This window comes from Vombatus ursinus, unplaced genomic scaffold (assembly GCF_900497805.2).
Source record: "Vombatus ursinus unplaced genomic scaffold, bare-nosed wombat genome assembly UNPS02014778.1, whole genome shotgun sequence".
Lineage (NCBI taxonomy): Eukaryota > Metazoa > Chordata > Mammalia > Diprotodontia > Vombatidae > Vombatus > Vombatus ursinus.
In genome coordinates this window covers 27,614,979-27,635,120 of record NW_020954556.1, presented here as the reverse complement: position 1 = coordinate 27,635,120, position 20,142 = coordinate 27,614,979, and the positions used below count along the sequence as shown (strand labels likewise).

Genomic DNA, 20,142 nt, shown 5'->3' with positions numbered 1-20,142 from the left:
AATAAACTGTAGTCTTTACATATGAATATGCTACTGAAACTGCCTATCCTAAGAAATGTGTATAAGGAGCATAATAAGCCTGGTTCATTAAAAGAAATATAAATTTATTGGATTGGAAGCAAAAATAAAGTGCAAATTATAATCATTCTACTAAAAGGTCATAAGTACTTTGATTATTTCTGAGGTGTCAATTTCATATCCGGATTCACCTCAAGCTGATGAATGGGCTTTAGATACTTTACCTATATTTTTTGTTCCATATTATTTACTGCCCCCTTGGGAAAGATAAATTCATTTCTGCCCACATTGGGGTGGGCTTTTAAAAAGTAGAGCGTCCATTTCCTGCACAAGAGATGGTTCTTCTTTAGGGTTTTGTACAGCTTGATTTATTCTTGGTGTATAGTTTGAAGTGGGTGCTCTTCTAAAAGGATTTATGCACAGGTTCACTATTTTTGTAGTTATGGTTTATATGATAAGCTTTTTATATTTAAAATCAATATGTAATCCTGTGGAGGAGCTTATCCCCTAAAACCCCATTTGTAAATCTATTTTAGCTTTGTTACACAGCACAGCCACAGTATTCCATAGATTGATTAGGTTCAGCAGTAGAATCCTATCAAATGGCCTGCTCTGATGATGATGCAAACTCTTTCAGGATTGCTAGTTGACTGGAACTAAAGATAAGACTTGACTGCAATCCCCCAATGTGCTCTTTACAAAACTAGTGTTAATTTTCATCAAAGTCTGAGGCTTATTTATAGTGGCAAGGTTGAAGGTTTACTACAACTTTAGGCCCTTTATATTAAAGTATTTATATGAAATACCCTTGCCTTTTTTTAAAGGTAAGTGGTCACTTCAACAAAGGTACAGGCAATGTAGAACTTGTATGTGAATTATTGAAAATACGTAGATTTCCAAAATTGAAGCAAAAAGCCAGATTTTTGCTGTTTAGTACATGTGTATGTTTAGCAACTTAATGTAGATAGATATAAACAGTATTTCCTTATTTCACAACTTTGGCTCAAATGTAGCATCAATATTTAATCCTATTTTGTTGAGAGAGAATATATAGCTTTTTTTAAAGTGATGCACTAGAATCTTTAAAGTAATCACACTCTGTATTGTAGTTTCTCAAAGTCATAGTCAGTGTAGGTACCTATGACTGGTATTATTGGGAAGTAATCCTTTCTTTAAATGCATAATAGGCCATTTATAAATTTACATGCATGTACTTTTCAAAATATTTCAGAACTTCTACATGAAGCTGTTTCAAAAGGGCTTTTTCCTTATTGACTTTAGCTTAAAGAAATAGATTAGTTTTTGTTCCAGAAATAAAATTGAATTTATTCCAATATAAAACACGATGAAAAGTTTTTATTTTTCACACTAACAAAGATATGAGTTCTTACCATCTGTGAGAATGCTTAAATGTGCATTTTTGCTCCCTGCACTAGTTTTAACATTTATTTCCTACATAAATCAATTTAAGTATGTTTTTTGGAGATCATATTTAATATGCAGATATGTACTTGACCATACTGGAAAACCCCATTAGTTATACTGAAACAGTTTGGATTCTAACCTCATCCTAAAAGTAATCAGCTTTACTTGTATTCAAAATTTCAAAGAAAGTACAATGTTTTAAAGGTTTGTGGAAAATATCATTGCTGAATAATGAAAAATTGAAGACTAGAGAAATTATCAAATAATAGATAGTTGGGGGTTGTTTTTTAATTTAGAAGAGTTTTTTCTAAACTATCTTTAAGTTTCAAAATTTTATTTTTAAAAAAGAATCCTTACACTCCTTATTGTAATCTGGAGCATTAAAATTAATGGTAGGTGACAAATCAGTGAAGTTCATCTTTGTTTCCCCAATTACTTAGCAGAATGCCTTGCATATTGTTGGTACTTATGTTTACTGAATCAAAGAAATAATTAATTGTATATATTATGTGTTGTTTCCTTGTCATTGATACTAAGTAATACATTTCTTAGCAAATGCTTGTAAATAGAAATTACAGTATATATTTTGTTACCCTTCTAGAAATTACCTGAAATTTTTCATTTGGTTATATTTTGAAGTCTGTAAAAGAAAATAGACTTATTTTTCAACAGGTGTACCTGGTATAATTCTCACAAAAAGATCTAGACCAGGGTCACCAAATTGTAAATGAAAGTTTACAGTAGTTGTCATTACCACAAGTGTAAAATGGAAAAAGATAAACACTTATCAAAACTGGTAATCTTTCTTATTTGTCTGGTTTTAGTTTCTAGTACATGTTGGTTAATTACAGATAAAACTGGGTTGGGTTTTTTTTTTTATCATATTCATGTTTCAAAAATCAGCTATGCAGAATTCAGCTTCTTTATAGTTAGGAGAGCTTGATTTATAACTGGAACCGTAATTTTATTAAATATTCTTTTTAGTATCTGACCATTTGAATCAAAAGAGCAAAGTGGTAAATGACATAACATTCTTGCAGGTTTACTATGTTTCTTTTTTTTTTTAATTAAAAAAATAAATCTCAGCAAGTTAACCTAGGTCATATAACTAAAAAAAAAAACTTTCAGCAGTAATGCTTATTTTCCTTAAAAAAAACTACTTTCCATTTGTAGGAGTAAAATGATAAGGTTATTTTATATGTTTGTGTACTGTGCATTGTATATGTAATATACATTCTATTTTTATTTATGTACATCTGAGCTTAGAGAATAAAAGAAATAATGATAAAAGTAATTAAACATTTCTGGCTTTTGCTGCTATTCTAACCTTTATTGCATGATGATGCATCTAATTTTTAATTTGTAAATACAAGACAGAATTCCCTCTAGCACCACTTGCTTTCATAAGGCTGCTGAGCAGTTTGCTGTCTTGAATAAATTTTGCTTTGGAGGGGGGTCAGGGGGATTTGAACCAGCACATTCTTGTGTGGTTTGTGAAGATTCACATGGTAACCATTGGTGTGCATTGTTAGGTTTATCTGAATAAGCACCAGCCATGTGAGTTTTAACGTGATTGCCCAGGGCAATGGAGAGAGAGGAGAGAAAAACCCAAAAGGATTGCACACCCTCTTTCCTCTGTTTTTGGAAAGTGCTTTGGCGGAGGGGACACTGCCTGAGTCAGTGGCTACAGATTTTTTTTAAAGCTGGTGTCCTGTTTCCCTCTTGGTCCTCATTTGTTCTGCTATCTCCTTCATCATCTACTTCTTCTTTTCATTGTTTACCTTCCTAATGAGGGAGGCGGGGTAGACTGGTGGTTGATTGACAGCTACAAGCCCTTACGGTCTGTCCGGAGAGCAGTTGGCTTTGGTTTCACAAGGGCTTTAAATGTTAAATGTGGTCCCGTTTATGAAATGAAACTGCTCTTCTTAAAGGAAGACTAAAGACAAGAGAGGTTGGGAAATATTATAGGTGTTTCTCTTAAAAACTGGCACAGGCAAGCCTGCTGGGGGTGAGGGTTGGGAGGGGGAGCTACCCACCGGATTTCCCAGTGTTTTGCAAAGAATTTCAGGAGCAAATAGGTAGTTTCCCCTCTGCCAAAAAAAAAAAAAATGCTTTAAATTAAGGTCGCTGAACAAAACTCTTAAAAAGAATGCTCGCTACTATGCGTTTGAGAGCATAAAACTGCAGGGCAAATTTATTTTTTTACTTCAAAGAAAATGCTAATTAGCTCATACACTACTTTTAAAGTTATTGTGAAGCATATGGCGCCCAGTGTGAGCTACATCCAACGGCTAAAATAGAGTGAGGAGGAAATTAGTGAAGACTAGGCTGTTTAGGATGGGGGTTGATTGGGGGGGGCGCAAAGTTCTGAGGCAGATCTCGCAGCTTCTGAAAGATTTTCCGGCGGTTCTCTTACCCTGCCCAGCTTCCCAGGCCCCTCACCGCCACGTTGGTCCGCAGGGGCTGCCTCTCGAGGGTGTGGAAAGCTCCACTCCCCCGAACTTCATCTGGACTCAGGTGCGTCCCCAGCCTTGGCCTCCCGGCCACGCCCTCTGTCCAGAGCAGCTTGGATCCCGGCCCCAGCCACGTCGAACTGTAGACAATATTAAGAAAATCCATTTTTAGGGGAGAAACCTAATCACCTCTATCCACCGTGCTTCCTGATCTTACTAGAATGTCAGTAATTGTCCCAGAAACACTCATCTTCCTGAAGCAAAGCTCTAGAAGGCAGACATGAGAGAGGTAGAAAGGAGGAAAGGGTGGGAGAGCCTTAGCGTATGGAGGGCCAAAGCAGGAAGCTTGCTTGGGCTGCTGCAGAAGGCGTCGAGTGTAACCAGCCTCTTTTCCCCTGCCCTCAGACTGGCAAAAGACTGAAGCCCAGAAAAGGCGAGAACAACTCTTACTGGATGAGCTCGTCATCCTGGTGAACAAACGGGATGCGCTGGTCAGGGACCTGGACGCTCAAGAGAAGCAGTGAGTTTGCCCAGTGGGGAGGACATGATTTTTTGCCATCTGCTTTTAAAATGACCCAGAAAGTTTGTAGGAAAGTTCAGCCTCTAAAGTGACCAAAGCAGAGCCTCCAGAAGGCCCCAGGCCTTACTGCCCACCCTCCATTCTCTTTCTAAGGCCATCCTCTGCCGGGTTTGGGGGACCCGGGATGAAGGAGGGAAAGAGAGGTGTAGGAAAGGCATTTCTCAGCCTCAGTACTTGGGCATCACAGAGAATAATAACTGTATTTCCTATTTGTTGGAATTCCAGGGCCGAGGAAGAAGATGAACATTTGGAGCGAACCTTGGAGCAAAACAAAGGCAAGATGGCCAAGAAAGAAGAAAAATGTGTTCTTCAGTAACTGGGCTCTGAGACACTGAGAACCCTTCCCCGACTGTCATGTCAGTGGGGCCCAGACTAGAAGATGGAAACTTATTCTTGATTTAAAACTTTAACATTTTGTTTGGCCCAACTCTACTTCATCCCACTCCCCCTTTCCCCTCCTTCCTTGAAGAAAATCCCAATACTTCAAAATAGCCTTGTATCAGGATTTACTTGTGAGCTTGTCATTCTTTTGAAATTATGTGAAATAGATTTGCACAGAAACCTTGTAGGTGATGATTGGTATTGGAGATGTTTAAGAAGCTGTTCAAGGAAGAAGAATCTGCCTCTTTAATCTTTTGTTGGGAAGAAAAATTGAAAACAAATCTATTTGTTGTTGTTGTTGTTCTTGTTGTTGTTAGCATTGAGGGGGGAGGGGTAAAATGGGGATAGGAAAAATATGAATGATTTCATCTAGTCATACCATATGTATACTTAATATACTACCTAAATTTTATAGTTAGATCATATACAAGGAAATTATTAAGCTATGCTATATTTATCCATGTTTTCCTCCTCCAGTTGTTTTCCACTTTACTGTAAGCATAATAGAATTCATGCCCTCTGATTTGGTCAGAGAAAGGTCTTTTAACATATCGTGGAGAAAAGAACCCCGTGATTTGAAGATGTGCTATAAGGATGGAGCTAAATGATACATAAGTTTACAGAAAGTTTTTTCATTTGATGATGCACCATGTTTTCTGAATAATTATTTATTACACATAGCCTGATCCCTTTTCATTGGGTCTCAACATTGGCTCAAAAATGCTGTTAATATTTATTCTGTATCTATAGGAAGTCTGCCTTGCCACTGTGTGCAATTCCCCCAGTTAATGTTTTTTCTTCTCTAGTATAGCTCTATCATTTTTGTGAAATGGTTATCTGTTTATTTATTACAATACTGAATCATATATAAATTTTCAATAAAAGAATCTTTCTTACCTTAATGACTGACATTTTCTTCAATTCAAACTTTACTACTTTGGTTTGATTAGTAGTTTGTATAACCACAAGACTTAATTTTTTAAAAAATGAGCACCTTTTAACTAAAATTAAATGGTTTCAGCCTGATTACACTGTGCTCTTTTGACAACAAAATATAAATTTTGAAAGTCAGTCCTGTAGATTATATTTTAAAGCCTTATCCAGAGAAAGTATGATTCCTTTTGCTAGACGAAGGGTTCTGAATATTATTTACTGCACCTTTATGTTAATTTTTTTCTACTCATTCTAACAGTTTTCATTGAGTTTAGGACAGTTGAGTATAAGTGTTAACTTCTTAAAAATCTCTAGAGGTTGGGGATGACCAGTGGTAGAGTGAAGAAAGAAAACCTTTTGCAAGAAATCACAGAATTGGTGATTCTCTGTTAAGAGGGCTTTGTCACCCAGCCATCCCGCTACAGAGGTGTCCCACACAAAGGAAGCTTGTTCAACAAGTTTTTAGACTTGAAAATAATAGTATGTTTGAGTTTATCTTTTGGCCTGGTTGTCAAATGCTTCACAAAAAAATATAAATTATGTTTTTTAAAAAAACTGTATAGCTGTACTTCATCCATCCACAGGAGGTTAAGGGGTGGGGGGAGACTACAATAGCTGAATTAGCTCCTGTCAAGGCATATAAGGAAAAGTTTCTCAAAGATTTTTGTAATGAAGCAACATCAGATATTTGTGTTCTGTGTTGTGAGAAGAAAGCTCTGAGCCGAGGAGCTCCTGAACGAAGCTAATACCCGCTGCAGAGCCCAGCAAAGTCGAGGAAGAATAGCTATGGCCTACTGGACCCTGTTAGAAATTACTTTATTTTCCCTACCCAGATCGAGAGGAAAAAAACCCACAACATATTAAAAAAAAAAAACTTTTACGAACAAAAAAAAAATGTTTTACGAAGGTCAAAGTCTGAGTAAAAATCGCCCTGTCCCTGGGCCCTGGGACGTTGGAAAACCTTTCCGTGGCGCTTCCGCTGACAAAAAGGAATGAAAGGTCGTCAGCTTAAATTTCGGAATGGGATTTGGGTCGTAGTGGGGGAAAATGCGTCCCGAGACTCTCCAGAAGGAAGCCACTTGGTTTGTTCTTTATCATTTTAACCCTCACTCTCACCCCACCTCCCACCCTCATTCCTCCCCCTGTGCAGGCGGCTACGACTTTGAGCTAAAGTCCTGCCAGGGCCTGAGCAGAGTTCGTATTGGTGGGGGGTGAGGGAGTAGGAGTGGGGAGAACCAAGGTTGGTTAGAGAGAAGGGGCTGTTGAAGAGAGATTGGGACAAAAAGGCTCCTTCAGCCTCTCAGACTGGAGCTCTGAACATTCTTACATTCGAACATGATACTGGGCGTAAGTGCTAAGATGCAGGTTTTGAGAGCGCAAAGACGCTAGCCCGAGACAGCCGGGTGCGTCGGGCCGGCGACACCGCTAACCCCAGTTTTCTTGACAACATCAGTTTCCCCCAGCTCCCTGGACCAGGTGGTATTGGAGGGGTGGAAACCGGGAAAAGGCCTCCAGGGAAAACTCCGCCTCTGACCTGTCCCATAAGGTCCCTTGGGATCCGCGCCACCGGAGGGGGGGAGGGGAGAAATGAAGGGCTGGGGGAGGCGGAGAGACTAAGAGGAAGGAAGAAAATCTAGCGCCTGATCTCCCAGCATCCCCACCCCCACCCCGAGTAGACTCGGGCCCCCTTCACCCCCTCCCCTGCAACCTACAGCGGTTAGTCATTTAGTGGGGGAGGGGAGATCTTTGGCTCTGGGCTTGGGCTCCGGGGGTCGTCTAACTGATGGGAAAAAGACAATGTCGGTGAAGCCTGGTAGTGTGGAAATTTCTACCTCCCGAGTGGGCTCAAAGAGCAAACCCAACTTGGTTCTTCTCATTCCTACACAGCAATCCCCCCACCTCACCTTCTCCCAAAGATGCTGATAATGTGGCTGCCGAACTTACCTGGGCGTAGTGTCCCGCCCGAAGTTAGCCCATCTCCGCACCCCACCATCCCCATTCTGTCACTCCACCACTACCTCTGCGCGCCCTTTCTGTCCTCCACGATTTCACCTTCCCCGAGCTTCCTCTACTTCCAGGGCCCCTGCACTTGGGTCGGGGGACCCGTGGGCTCAAGGATCTCCGCCTGCTAGGAACTCAGCTCCCCCTCTGTGGTCTGCCTTCCGGGAACTACTCAAACAGCTTCCCCACACACACTTTCAACTCTTATCCCACCTTGGCTTTTGAGAATGTATGGGCCGCTTCGAATCCTCTGCTTTGTGTGCGCCAAACTTTTTTTTTCTCTTCTCTTCTCTTCTTTTCTCTTTCTTCTCTCTCTCTCTCTCTCTCTCTCTCTCTCTCTTTCTCTCTCTCTCTCTTTCTCTGCGTCTCCTCTTCATATCTCTCTTCTCTTTATCTCTCTCTCTCTGTCCCCTCTTCATAGCTCTCTCTTCTCTTCATCTTTCTATCTCTCTCTCTTTTCTCTCTCTTTTCTTTCTCTCCTCTCTCTCTCTTTTTCCTTCTCTCTCATTCTCCCTTTCTTTCCTTAATCCCTGGGTTTTATACGTTGAACATTAGAAAATTCTCTGCAATTTGGGATTAGACAAATACTCTCATTACAAAAAAAAAAAGTCAGTGCTACTTGATACCTCCAGACTTTCAGAGAGCTGATCACATCATCTGGAGCTAAGAACAGAAGAAGGAGCCCCAAGCTCCGAGCTGTTGCAGCTGGGTCGGGGGAGGGGAAGACATTCCAATAGACTTTGGAGCGGCACAGCACCCATTTCTGCTGCTCACCACCCTGTCCTGAGCTCACATGATGAAATCTTTGGGACTAATTATTAGAAAAGCTAGTCCTTGAGGAGGAGGGGAAAGAAAATATAGAATTTAGATCTGGAAAGGACTGAGGGTGGAGGGCGGGAATGGAGATGGAGGTAGATTCGTTTTGTGATAGGTAATACACACATGCATACATGTTCGGAGGTGATGTTCGAGTAATGTCAAAGCTTAGGTGTTTACGGATACAATACACACAAACACACTTATACAAAGGCACACATTTCCCATCGTGGGAGAGCTCAATTGCCTCGGACCTGGCTTATTTCACTAGTAGACTGGAAGCTTTATTTGGATTCTATCTTTAATGCCAGTCAACAGCTCTTTGTCTCCTAATTTCTTACAAAGACTGAGGTGGCTAAATTTAGACAGTAACCGAGGCATCCCGGGTGGGTCGGGGATTACCACAAGGTGTGTTGTGTTTCATTGTGGCTATAAAAGAGTTTGTTTTTCCTTTTCTCTTTTTTTTGTTGTTCTCTCTCTCTTTCTCTCCCTCTCTTTTCCTCTCTTTTTTCTCTTCTCTCCTCTCTTCCTTCTCTCTTCTTTTCTCTCTTTGTCTCTTTTTCAGTCTCCTCCCACTCCTTCTACTCTCACTTCTTCTTCTTCTTCTCTCTCCCTCTTTTTTGTGAGTGTGAATGGATTGCGGCTTCTTTGTTCCGTAGAGAAGTGCCCGTGTCGCTGACTTTTGTGAACTAGAGAAGGATCTTGTAAAACCTCCTTTTCTCCTCTCCCCCCATCCCACCCTCTCCGCCCCTGCTCCTTTGATTAGATGTCCCCTCATCGTCCCCCAAAAAATGTAATTTTGTTGGTCTGGCGGTCACTTTCTTTGAACATTAGCTCGCTTTCAGTTCCAACTTCAATTAGAAGGAGTTGATTTTGAGGGATCAACAAAAGAACCGACCAAAGCCTTATTAAAGGTCCTAAGAAGATCTCCCGGATCCTTTGAGAAGCAGTTAAGGAAACAGTGTGCCCTCCATGATATTCTGTTACCGTATTTTATAAGAACTCCAAAGGAAAGTGTCTCCTGAAGAAAAAAAAAAAAGTACTTACTTTGATATGTGACTACTGGCCCTTCCTAGCCCCTTTCCATTCAGAATCATTATCGTCACCATCGTGATCATGTCTAGAGTCATTTGAATTTTCATATTTCTAGGATGGAGTGATTGTTAACCACGGTGATGAGGACGATGATAATGGCGATGAATTGGGGTTTTCCTTTTCCCGTTATTGGACTTTCTCCTAAAACTTTTATTCTCTGGTTATTCTGAAGGAAAATTGGAAGGGAAGGTTAGTAATTCCTCGAAGGGGATTAAACCCTTCATTAATATTTATGAGAAGGTGCGACCTAAAAAAAAATATGTCTCCCGGAGTTGAGGGCGAAAACACTAATTTGAGCTTTGAAAAGTCCACCCACTTTGTACTCCGTTTTTGGAGTTTATTTGTTCGAATCGGAAATGATCTTCACCTTCGAGAGTACGGATCATCCGGGAATTTTTTTTTTCCAAAGCTTCTCCGCAGCATATGAGAAAGAAACTGAAAGGAGGGGAAGGAGCCCCGGGCAAAGTTGCCAACTCGTTTGTTTGGCCCTTAGAAATTAAGAGGGGTGGGAGAGTAGGGGACTGTAGGCAGGGGCCTCCCTTTTCTGTCCTCCAGGTTTTTTCAGAGCGAGAGAAGTGGGGGCGGGGGGAGACAGAGACACAGAAAGATACAGAGAAAGAAAAGACAAAAACAGTCACTGACAGAGAGAAGGAATAAGAAATGGAACCAATATGACTTGGGAAGCTTCAAGGGCTTGGCAAAATGCAACGAACGCGAGGAGCGCTCGAGCCGGATTGGGAGGGATCCGGGAAGCCGGGCTACTAGCCGCTTCTTGCTGCTCCCGAGGGCTGCGCGCCTAGTCTTGGAGCGATTGGGGTGGGGGTGGGGGGCGACGGGGGACGCGGCGGCTAGGGAAGGGGGAGCGCAGCAGCTCCAAGTGTGACGGTGCGGCGCTTTGCAAAGTTCCCTCACAAGCACAGAGTTTCCCAAGGGTTCTGCCGGGGAGTGCTGACTTGGAAAGGCCAGGGACGGACCCGAGCTACGGGAGGAGAAGGAATGAGATGCGAAATCCTCGACCCCAACGGCTCCCTGCGCATAGAAAAGGCTCGGACACCGTTGCAGCCTCCAAGGAGGACAGCTGGGTCGAAGGTGGGCTCCTGGAAGAGTGAGCGAGCCGCACTACTTTTCCCCCTCACCTTCCTTCTGCTACTCCCAAATAGGAGAGCTGGGATGGTAGGGAGAGGGAGTGCGGGGGACCTTGAAGAGCTCAAAGTGTGGACACAGGTTCTCCAGGAACCTGGCTATTTGGGAGGCACAGCACTCGTCTTCTCTGTACTGCGTTTTCAGAGATCTCGGGAGTTAGTGCGCCGCCAAGGCCGGGCCGGCTGAGGCAGGGAAGGGAGGGAGAGAGGGGGTGAGGGGGAAGGGAAGAGGGAGGAGGAGAGGAAGGCAGGGGGTGGGGGAGGGGCGGGGGCGCGCAGAGGTAACCCCCGGCTCGAACTGCCATTGCCCGGCCCTCTGTCACTCAGCCAGTGCTGGGCCCAGGATTGGCGGCCCAGCCCCGTTACGCAGTTGCCTGGCGTTCACATACTCGGGGAGGGCAGTAGAAAGGTGATCAATCTTCATCAGGCTACATTTCCAATCACCTAAACAACCGAGCAAGACAGCCACTTCGACAAGGTAAATCGCTTGATTTATTTAGTTTGCAAAGTGCCTCTGCAGACTTTTCCTAAACCCCCACCACCCACCCCTTACTTCCCTGACTCATTTCTAGTGCAGATGCAGCAGCAATCAGCTTCCCCTTGAGTTCCCCCTCACCCCTAAATATCCCCCCTCAACAAAGTCAGGGGCGATGCAATGATCTGAAAGGGTGTGATGTTTCCACAAAATAAAGTTTAAACCTAAAGAGCCATCCAGAAAAACATAGAGAGAGGAAACTGGAAAGGCAGATAAAAGGGGGAAAGGGAAAAGGGAACGGGGGAGGTAGAAAATCTGGGGAGGATAGCCAAACCGTCCTGCCCAGCTAGTAACTTCCTCGGTCCCCTCGGTTTTTACAGGTTTACGGCCAGAGGCCCGGGCTCTTCTCTCTCATGCGCCTGAATTACCTGGTTATCCGCCCCAGAAGCTGAGTGCAGGTAAGGAGCGAAAGTTGCGGGGCCAAAATGGGATCGCCGAAGCCAAATGAGAGTGCGCCTGCAGCAGCAGCAGCAGCAGGCGCCGCCGCCGCTGGCTCCACCACCACCGCCCCCTCCCCAGCTGAGGCCCCCAGCTCCCGGCACTCCTCTGTGTTGTATGCCTCAGGGCAGGGGAGGAACTCGAGAGGCAGAAGCCCCGCTCCCTAGGCTGTGCTGGTGATCCTGGGGCACAGCTGCCGACGTCTGACCCCTTACTCCTTACACACCCCCGCCTCCTTCGAAGTAGCCTAGGCTTAGAGCTAAGTTTGGAGAAAGTCTTTCTAACTTGGAACTGTGGCTGAGTGGAAACCTGTTACCACTTCACACTCTAGCCCCAGTCCATAGCCCTCTTATCCCTATCCCTCCGGGGCTCCTAGCCCCTTCCTCTTCGACCTCCTACCGCGATGTGAGGGGGGGGGTCAGGGCTGGGGGACCGTGGGGTAGGAGGGCGGCGCTCTGCCAGGCCTTGCATCTCCCCTAGAACTACGAACCCTGGTCGGCCTTCTCCCCCATACAGCCTAACCAGCCCTCCCCACTTACCCCCACCCCGCCTCCACTCCCAGCGACTGGATCCCCAGTGCCTCCCCGAGAACCAGGTGGAGCGACTGCGGCTCTGGAGCTCGCAGCCCCTCGGGAACTCTGGGGCTCGATGCCTGATTCCTATCACCCACTCTTCTCTCAAGACACCTTGTCTTGGAGACCCTCAAATTCCTGACAGCCAGGGAAGTGGCAAAGAGAGATTGCAGTCCCAGCCAGGTGTCGGATTGTTCGCCGCTGGAGGCCTAGCTCCCGAAATTTCACCCTACTTTGTGGCCAGGACGCGGTGTGAGAGCTAACTGAAGGTCGGAAAGCTTTAGGCCTTCCCACCCATTCCACTCGTACCAGGAGCTTCTTAGACCGCTACGCAGGCCCCCTAAGAACCAAAGTTCCACCTTCTGTAATGCTTACCAGCCAAGAACCGATTACAAAAGGGCCAGGATGGGCCTTCAGAAGCGGGCTGCGCTGGGAGGGAAGAGTCCTCCCAGAACTGAGGGGGGGAAATCTTCCTTGGACTTCTGACCCTGTACCGCGCCCAGCCAACCGCTTTTACTGCTCTTCGAGCTTCAGCCAGCATCAGGGTCTGGAACTGGGCCCAGGGAGGGCAACTACCTTCGGAGTTTGCTAGAATGTCGAGGAAGTGTTTCTTCTAGGACTCCGGCTAAGAAATGGTTTCGAGGCGGGGATAGAGGGGAAGAGGTTAGGAACTGACCCTTGGTAGAATTTATGAAATCGATCTGAGGAGGTGGTGCCTCCGGCCTCAGGACCCTGGAGAAGAGCCGTTGCTCTTGTCCCAAAGGTTTTCCGACAGGTCTGCCTGGGTGTGGACTCAGCTTGGTTGAAATACCCCCCAACCCCCACTCCCTGGGTTCTAGCCTGCCCCCTCCCCACCCCTGCCCCTTTAAACAAATTTTTAAATGAAAGAAACAACAGCCACTCCCTCACAGCCTCAGGCCGAACCTTTCCAGAGCGAATCTTCATTTTTGCAGCCAGAGGCCCAGCTCCTCAAGCAGCTCCCTCACCTCCCCCAGCCAGCTTTTCTACGCTGGTATTTTTGGTTCGTTGCCCATCGACCGCCTGAAGGCCAGGATCTCCCCATACCCACCTTGGTTCTCCCCCACTTCCAGAATCCAAAAGTTCCCTTTTTTCCTGAGCTTTTGTCGTAGCTTAAAAGCAGAGGAAGAAAAGCTAGAAAAGTTTATTAGTAAAAGTAAGCAGCACTGCCTGATACAGCCAGGCCTAGTTTTCAAAGTAGTGAAACTAGCTGTACTGGCCGACCTGCCCATAGCTACAGCCCCCAAACCATCTTTTACTAATTTCCCTAGACCTTGCCCAACCAGCCGGCTTACCCAGTGTCTGGGCAGGGGAACCCTGAAGCTGTCCCAGTTGCTACAAGCTATCAATTTCCTGTCTTGTGTCCTCAGAGGCCCTGGGCCCACGAACCTATCGGAGCCTCTCCTGACATTTGGAACTTCGCTGTGAGATTCTCCAGCCGGTGACTGGCCCCCACTGGATCCTTCGGGGCCCCACTATCCGGCTGTTAGCATGATGTCTTACCTCAAACAACCCCCCTACGGCATGAATGGGCTGGGCCTCGCAGGGCCAGCCATGGATCTGCTGCATCCGTCAGTGGGATATCCGGGTGAGCAATGCTGAACCTGACCTACCTGGGCTAAGATTCACTTTCCTTTGGGTCTCCACCCCCCACTCCCATTCTAGACCCACCTGTTCTAGTACTAGAGGTCTTGATGACTTAAGAACCACAGGGTACACACAGGATTGCTGAGTGGGGTTTATATAATATGCAATTTAAAGCACACTCTCCGGATCTCCCTAAGATCAGGGGACTTAGGTGAAACTTTCCAGTGGTTTCTGTTAGCAGCTGGAGAGAATAAGCTCTGGATATGCCATGCAGTGGAATACAAGCAGGAAACAGGGAACATGCACTGTCATGTTAAGTGCTTGATACAAGACAACATACATATAAAATGTTGCACACTGTATGCCAAACTTCTGATGCAGCATATGGATTACTTCTCCAGGGGTGATCCGATTTTATTGATTTATAAGTTTTACACTAAATTGGATAGCTAGGGGATGGGGAAGTGTCTTTGGTTTAGATTTTGGAGGGTTGATCTAGAAGCAAGAATTGTCAGTACAGAAAGAAGTCCTGGCTGGTTGAGGGAAGGGGACTACTGCCTCCAGTCTTAACTTGTTCTGGACCCTGGGCCCCTTTCTTCACACAAATTCATTTTGTTCGGGAAGTTGATGGCTGGGGGAGAAGCTGCCTGAGAAGGATTCTAAATTCTCTAATTCCAATTTGTTTCTTTTCTTGAGTCCTCCACCCCAAAAACAAACAAACAAAAATCTGAGAGCTTCTGTCCCTATAAGAGATTCAAGTGTGTGGAGACTAAGTGTACTAATGATTTATGGAAGAAGGGAGAGAGAATATTAGTTTATCTTTTTCTCTTTTTTAATACATGAAGCATAGTAAGAGCAAGGAAAAAATACCTTGCAAACTTTAGCCTTCTTATAGCACATACCACCTCCTCCTGTCCCCACCCACCCATATCCAATTAGCATGCACCAGTTCTCACATACACTGGACTTTCTCACATCTATGGCCATTTTGTCCCAGACCTTGGAAAGAAGAGAACCTGAGTTTCTCCTTTTAGGTAGCGCAGGGACAGTGGAAACAGCTGCTTCCTCACTTCAAGACCTTTCTCCACCACCACCCCCCCAAACACACAGATAATGACTTCTTCATTTTCTGTCTTTTCTTCCTGCTTCATTATCCCTACCCCCCTTCTCCCCCCAAAAAGAGAAAGTCTCCTCTACTGTTACTCGAAAGCACTCTCTGTATAGTATTCTTATTCTCCCCATCAGCTCCAACTGTCAAGGGCTGAGGTCTAGGTGAGGCTCAGGCTTGGGAAAACTAATACACGTGTCTCCCTTGCACAGCTACCCCTCGGAAGCAGCGACGAGAAAGAACCACCTTCACACGTTCACAGCTGGATGTACTGGAGGCACTTTTTGCCAAGACTAGATATCCAGACATTTTCATGAGAGAGGAGGTGGCCCTTAAGATCAACTTACCAGAGTCCAGAGTCCAGGTTGGAATTTCCTCAACCCAGGATACTGGGATGGAGTGGGGAAAAGGGCAAGGGGCTTGGGAAAGATTGCTATAGCCAGGTTCCTCCACAATCTGCTTCGGAGCTCTGTGTAGAAGCCAAGGCTGTCTTGGGACAACACACAGATGGGCTTATCGTGGTTTTGGCCTGGCTGTGGCTTAGAATCTTGTCTTTTAATTTCTTTGCAATGAGGGAACCTGGTGGGTAGAAAGGAAAAGTTTAAGGACAGGATTATTTGTCCTAGAATTTGGACTTAGAGGTGGGGAAAATGAGGTGATGTGGATTTGTGTTGTCTCCCCTTAGCTCTGGGCCAGGACCCTAAAGGGAGAAAAATTAAAGGAATTTTCTCAGCAGACTCTTGACACTGCCTCCCTACTTGGTGCTGAAAGCACTTTTTAGGATGGAGGAGAGGAGAAGATTCTGGAAGCTAAAGGCTTCCTTTCTATATTCTATATTATCTTCTAATTTTCCTATTTCCTTTGGGTCCTAAATTTTGCCTCTACCTCAGTCCCTGTGATACTGGAACAGGGAAAAATGAAGTTATATGGAGGATAAGGAAAACTCAGAATTGTATTAGATTGCAGAGGAAGATCTGGGTGGGTTTAAACTTTTGGTTCAATTTGGGTTTGTTTTCCTTTTTTTTATTCTCACTGGAATGATCCACTGAAAAAAATGACTCCACAAACTACACTTATTTTTGTTTTATTTATATTTCCATTATTGAAATTGGATTAGCCTAGGAAATAACCAAGTTTTGAAACTAACCTGGGACTAACAGAAGATTTAGAACTTTGTTCTGTGTTTTTTTTTTTCTTTTCTTTCCAGTGGTGTTGGAAAGAGAAAGGAAATTAGAATTGTATTGTTAGCGGGGCAGTGGACTTTCGATTCTGGAGTGTGGTGCTCTTAACTTGTAGCAGATACCTAATGAAATCCCATCCAGATTTTCTTTCTACATTTTCTGGGGTTGATCTTCATTTGCACTTGTGAACCTGCTCCTTCTCTGGTTCCTCATTTAATGGCTTCTACAGGGCCCTAACTCCAATCTAACCTCACAAATTTTATAAAAAACACACACTGGATACTGTGATCTACTTTTCCACATATCTACTTCTCTATTACTAACTGGTCCTCTTATTTTAAAGTGGTGAACTTTTGAGTAACATCTAATGGGGTGCTAAAAATTATTAGGAGCTTTGAGAATCGCTGCCCACTTTCCAAGACAGACAGGAAGTCTAAATCCCACCCACCCTTGTCCTGGGCTCTTTCTCTCTAGTAGCCTTTTGAGTATCTTATAATGGTGCTCTGAAAGTAGGATTGACCTTAGCAATGTCCAGTTCCTTGGGGAAATATTGAGAATTTGGGGTTGGATTTCCACTGCTCTGTGAACTGGGTACAAGAAGTATCCAGTAGTTAGCGGTAGAGAAGAATTGGGAAACAGGTAAGGGAGAAATGGGGGGGGGGTTAGAAGGGTGATTTTGGTGATGAGAAAGAAGCAGGGATGTTACCTGGGGAAGGAGACTGGTAAGGATGCTCCTGGGTGTGATTAGAAAAAGCTGGAGAATGGATGGGTTAATGAGTGTGGACAAGAACCAAAGGTGAAATATTTTGTAGGAGACGGGGAAGAAAAGTGAGGGGAGAAAGAGGAAATTGTGCTGAACCTTGTAATCTAACATATTTCTATTCTCCATGCTCCTGTTTAGGTATGGTTCAAAAACCGGCGGGCTAAATGCCGACAGCAGCAGCAGAGTGGAAGTGGGGCCAAAAGCCGCCCAACTAAGAAAAAGTCTTCACCTGCTCGTGAGAGCTCAGGTTCGGAAAGCAGCGGCCAGTTCACACCACCTGCTGTGTCTAGTTCTGCCTCATCCTCCAGCTCTGCTTCTAACTCATCTGGAAACCCTGCAGCAGCAGTAGCAGCCCTGGGAGGAAACCCTGCAGCAGTGGCCGCAGCAGCTGCAGCTTCGTCCCTGAGCACTCCTGCTGCCTCCTCCATCTGGAGCCCTGCCTCTATCTCCCCAGGCTCAGGTCCCTCCTCTGTCTCTGTTCCAGAACCTTTGCCAGCACCCAGCAACACATCCTGTATGCAACGCTCTGTGGCCGCAGGAGCGGCTTCAGCTGCAGCTGCTTCCTATCCTATGTCGTATGGTCAAGGTGGTGGCTACAGCCAAGGTTACCCTGCGCCTTCCTCTTCTTACTTCGGTGGTGTGGACTGCAGCTCCTACCTGGCACCGATGCACTCACACCATCACCCGCATCAGCTTAGCCCCATGACCCCTTCATCCATGTCTGGTCATCACCACCACCACCACCCTCACCACCCATTAAGCCAGTCTTCCAGTCATCACCATCACCACCACCATCACCACCACCAGGGTTATGGCAGCACGGGGCTTGCCTTTAACTCCTCAGAATGCCTAGATTACAAGGAACCTGGGGCCACTGCAGCCTCTTCAGCCTGGAAAATCAACTTCAATTCCCCCGACTGTCTGGACTATAAGGACCAGGCCTCTTGGAGGTTCCAAGTCTTGTGAGAGAGAGAGAGAGAGAGACAGAGAGAGAGGGAGAGGGAGACTGAGTGAGAGAGAAGACCGGTGAAGAAGAAAGAGTAAATTATTTGCCAATTCTACCATCTCCCTTCCAGCCCTGCTACTGCTGTTCCTCCTTTCTTTGACCTCTCCAAAACGCTATGCTCCATTGTTCCAAAAAGATCCCCATGCTCTTCGTTGTCCTCCCCCTCCCCCTTTGACTCTGGATGCCACCTGCCTCACAGGGATGTTTAAACTTGCAGCTCTTGCGAGAAGGGACACCTGTCTCCACCATGCTCACCTGTAACCTGCTGGGCAGGAATTGCTGTTGCCCCTTACGCTCCTGCTATGTCCCTAAATCTCCCTTCCATTCTTTCTGGCCGTGCAACTACATACTCCCAGACTTCCAAGACTATTGGTCCTGACCCACTGCTTGAACCCAATCAGTTTATTTATTGTGTCTGGACACTGGGATTATAAACTGGTGCTTCTACAGTACGAAGAGGATTTAGCAGCCACTCCAGCCAAACACCACCACCAACGAAAGTGCATAGGGGACACAAACTTCCCTGCAACTGCCCTCTCCTACTCTGTTCCCAGACTGCTGGCTACTCCCTCCCTCTACTTTACTTCTCTACTCTGCCCGGGCTTGTGAATTCGAGTTAAGGGCCTGGGAGCCTGGACGTTTTGGGACTAAGTCAGTGGCTGTATCTAGTCAAAGTGGTAAAGCCCCGCCTCCCCCTGCCCCTCCCTTCCTCTGGCCAGCGGCTCTGGTTTGGGATTCTGCCGCAGCAGAGCGGTGGGAATGGTGTAAATATTCAGGTCCGTTCCGGGGACCACTTATTCTTTTTAGTTGCTGTTTATTGAATTGAACCTATCTTGAGTCTTAACACCCAGGAAACAGATCTTTAAGATATATACTGCATATATATAAATATAAATATAAATATATATATAAAAGGAAAGCAAAAAAAAAAAATCCCTGTTACCTCCCTTCCTCTTCCCCAAATGGTGATGCTTTCAAGTGTCCAGTTATTACAATACTATCTTACTCCCTCCCTTTCTACCCTTTGGTGTATTTATTAAAAGAGAATCAATGGTCCCAGGGAAGCAGGATGGGGCGGAGCTTGAGGTCCAGATGGTGAGGGGAAAAGTGATCTAAGTTTTGGGAGCTCAGACGGGTGGAAAGATCGGAGGGGAAGAAAAGACAGAGGACAGCGGGTTGGATGGGAAGACCTCAGCTAAGGTGAGGCTCCCGGTCCCAGGTTAAAGACCAAAAACTAAAAACCAAACCAAAAAAAAAAAGAAAAAGAAACCCGACAAGGAAAAAAAAAGAAAAAAGACCAGAACCAAAACCTCAGTTCCGATTCATCTCTCTCTCTTTTAGAAAACTGTTTTGTCTAGTGAGTTTTAGTGCACCTTCATTTCTATAAAGATCTGGCCAAGAGCACTCGGCGCCTGTGTTATCAGTTATGGTCTTGGCCGCTTGTCCCATAGCAGGAAAAGAAAATTGTAAATTTGATTTGTCCGACGTGAAGACCACAAATTACCTGTTGAAATGTAAGGCAGTTTTACTTCCCCTCCCCTTTATCTACATTATTCCCCAATAATAAAATTCAAACTAATGAAGCACTTCTCAGTGTTGCTCTTCTCTGGGTTCCCCGTTTCTGGGCTCCCCTTTCTCAAGTGCAAGCAATCATCTTCCAGTTTGCCAGAAAGGGTCGGGGAGGGAGGAAATGGGAAGTCCTTAGCCCTGAAACGAGCTTTTTTTTTTTTTTTTTTTTGTAGCTGTTATCTATCTGGTCCTCAACAGACTTCACAACTTAAAACAGGCCTGTAGACACGACGGTAGAGCTCCCCCAACCTCTATCCCCGGTTTTGGAAATAAGGCGGGGGCTAGTAATTAGAATCCCTAAAACCAGTCGTTTTGCTTTGGAGCCAGTAGACTGCCTTTGACTTCTCCACCTAATTGTATTGAAAAGAAAAGAAAGGAAAGGAAAGTGGATTGGGAGATAGAAGAACGAATCTCCCTTTAGGAGAGAGAGAGAGAGAGAGAGAGAGAGAGAGAGAGAGAGAGAGAAGAGAGAACAAAACAAACAGAAAAAAAAATGTTTTTAATTTTGGCAGCGGAAAACC

At 45.1% G+C, this 20,142-nt stretch overlaps 2 protein-coding genes across 8 annotated transcripts in view; both read left to right on the top strand.

Moving 5' to 3' along the window:
- EHBP1 (EH domain binding protein 1) overlaps positions 1-5,142 on the top strand; it is a 392,318-nt gene extending 387,176 nt beyond the window's left edge. For all 7 annotated transcript variants that reach the window (XM_027865114.1, XM_027865118.1, XM_027865117.1 and 4 more), the window contains 2 exons: positions 4,302-4,416; positions 4,702-5,142. In XM_027865114.1, coding sequence (XP_027720915.1) covers positions 4,302-4,416; positions 4,702-4,792 — 206 coding nt within the window. In that variant the 3' untranslated portion in view covers positions 4,793-5,142. The remainder of the gene's footprint in view (positions 1-4,301; positions 4,417-4,701) is intronic.
- A 6,092-nt stretch (positions 5,143-11,234) lies between these two features.
- On the top strand, positions 11,235-19,638 carry OTX1 (orthodenticle homeobox 1). Its single transcript, XM_027865409.1, has 5 exons — positions 11,235-11,322; positions 11,700-11,777; positions 13,778-13,995; positions 15,315-15,466; positions 17,185-19,638. The coding sequence occupies exons 3-5, from the start codon at positions 13,899-13,901 to the stop codon at positions 18,010-18,012; spliced, it is 1,077 nt and encodes a 358-aa protein (XP_027721210.1). The 5' UTR covers positions 11,235-11,322; positions 11,700-11,777; positions 13,778-13,898; the 3' UTR covers positions 18,013-19,638.
- Positions 19,639-20,142: the final 504 nt, after the last annotated feature.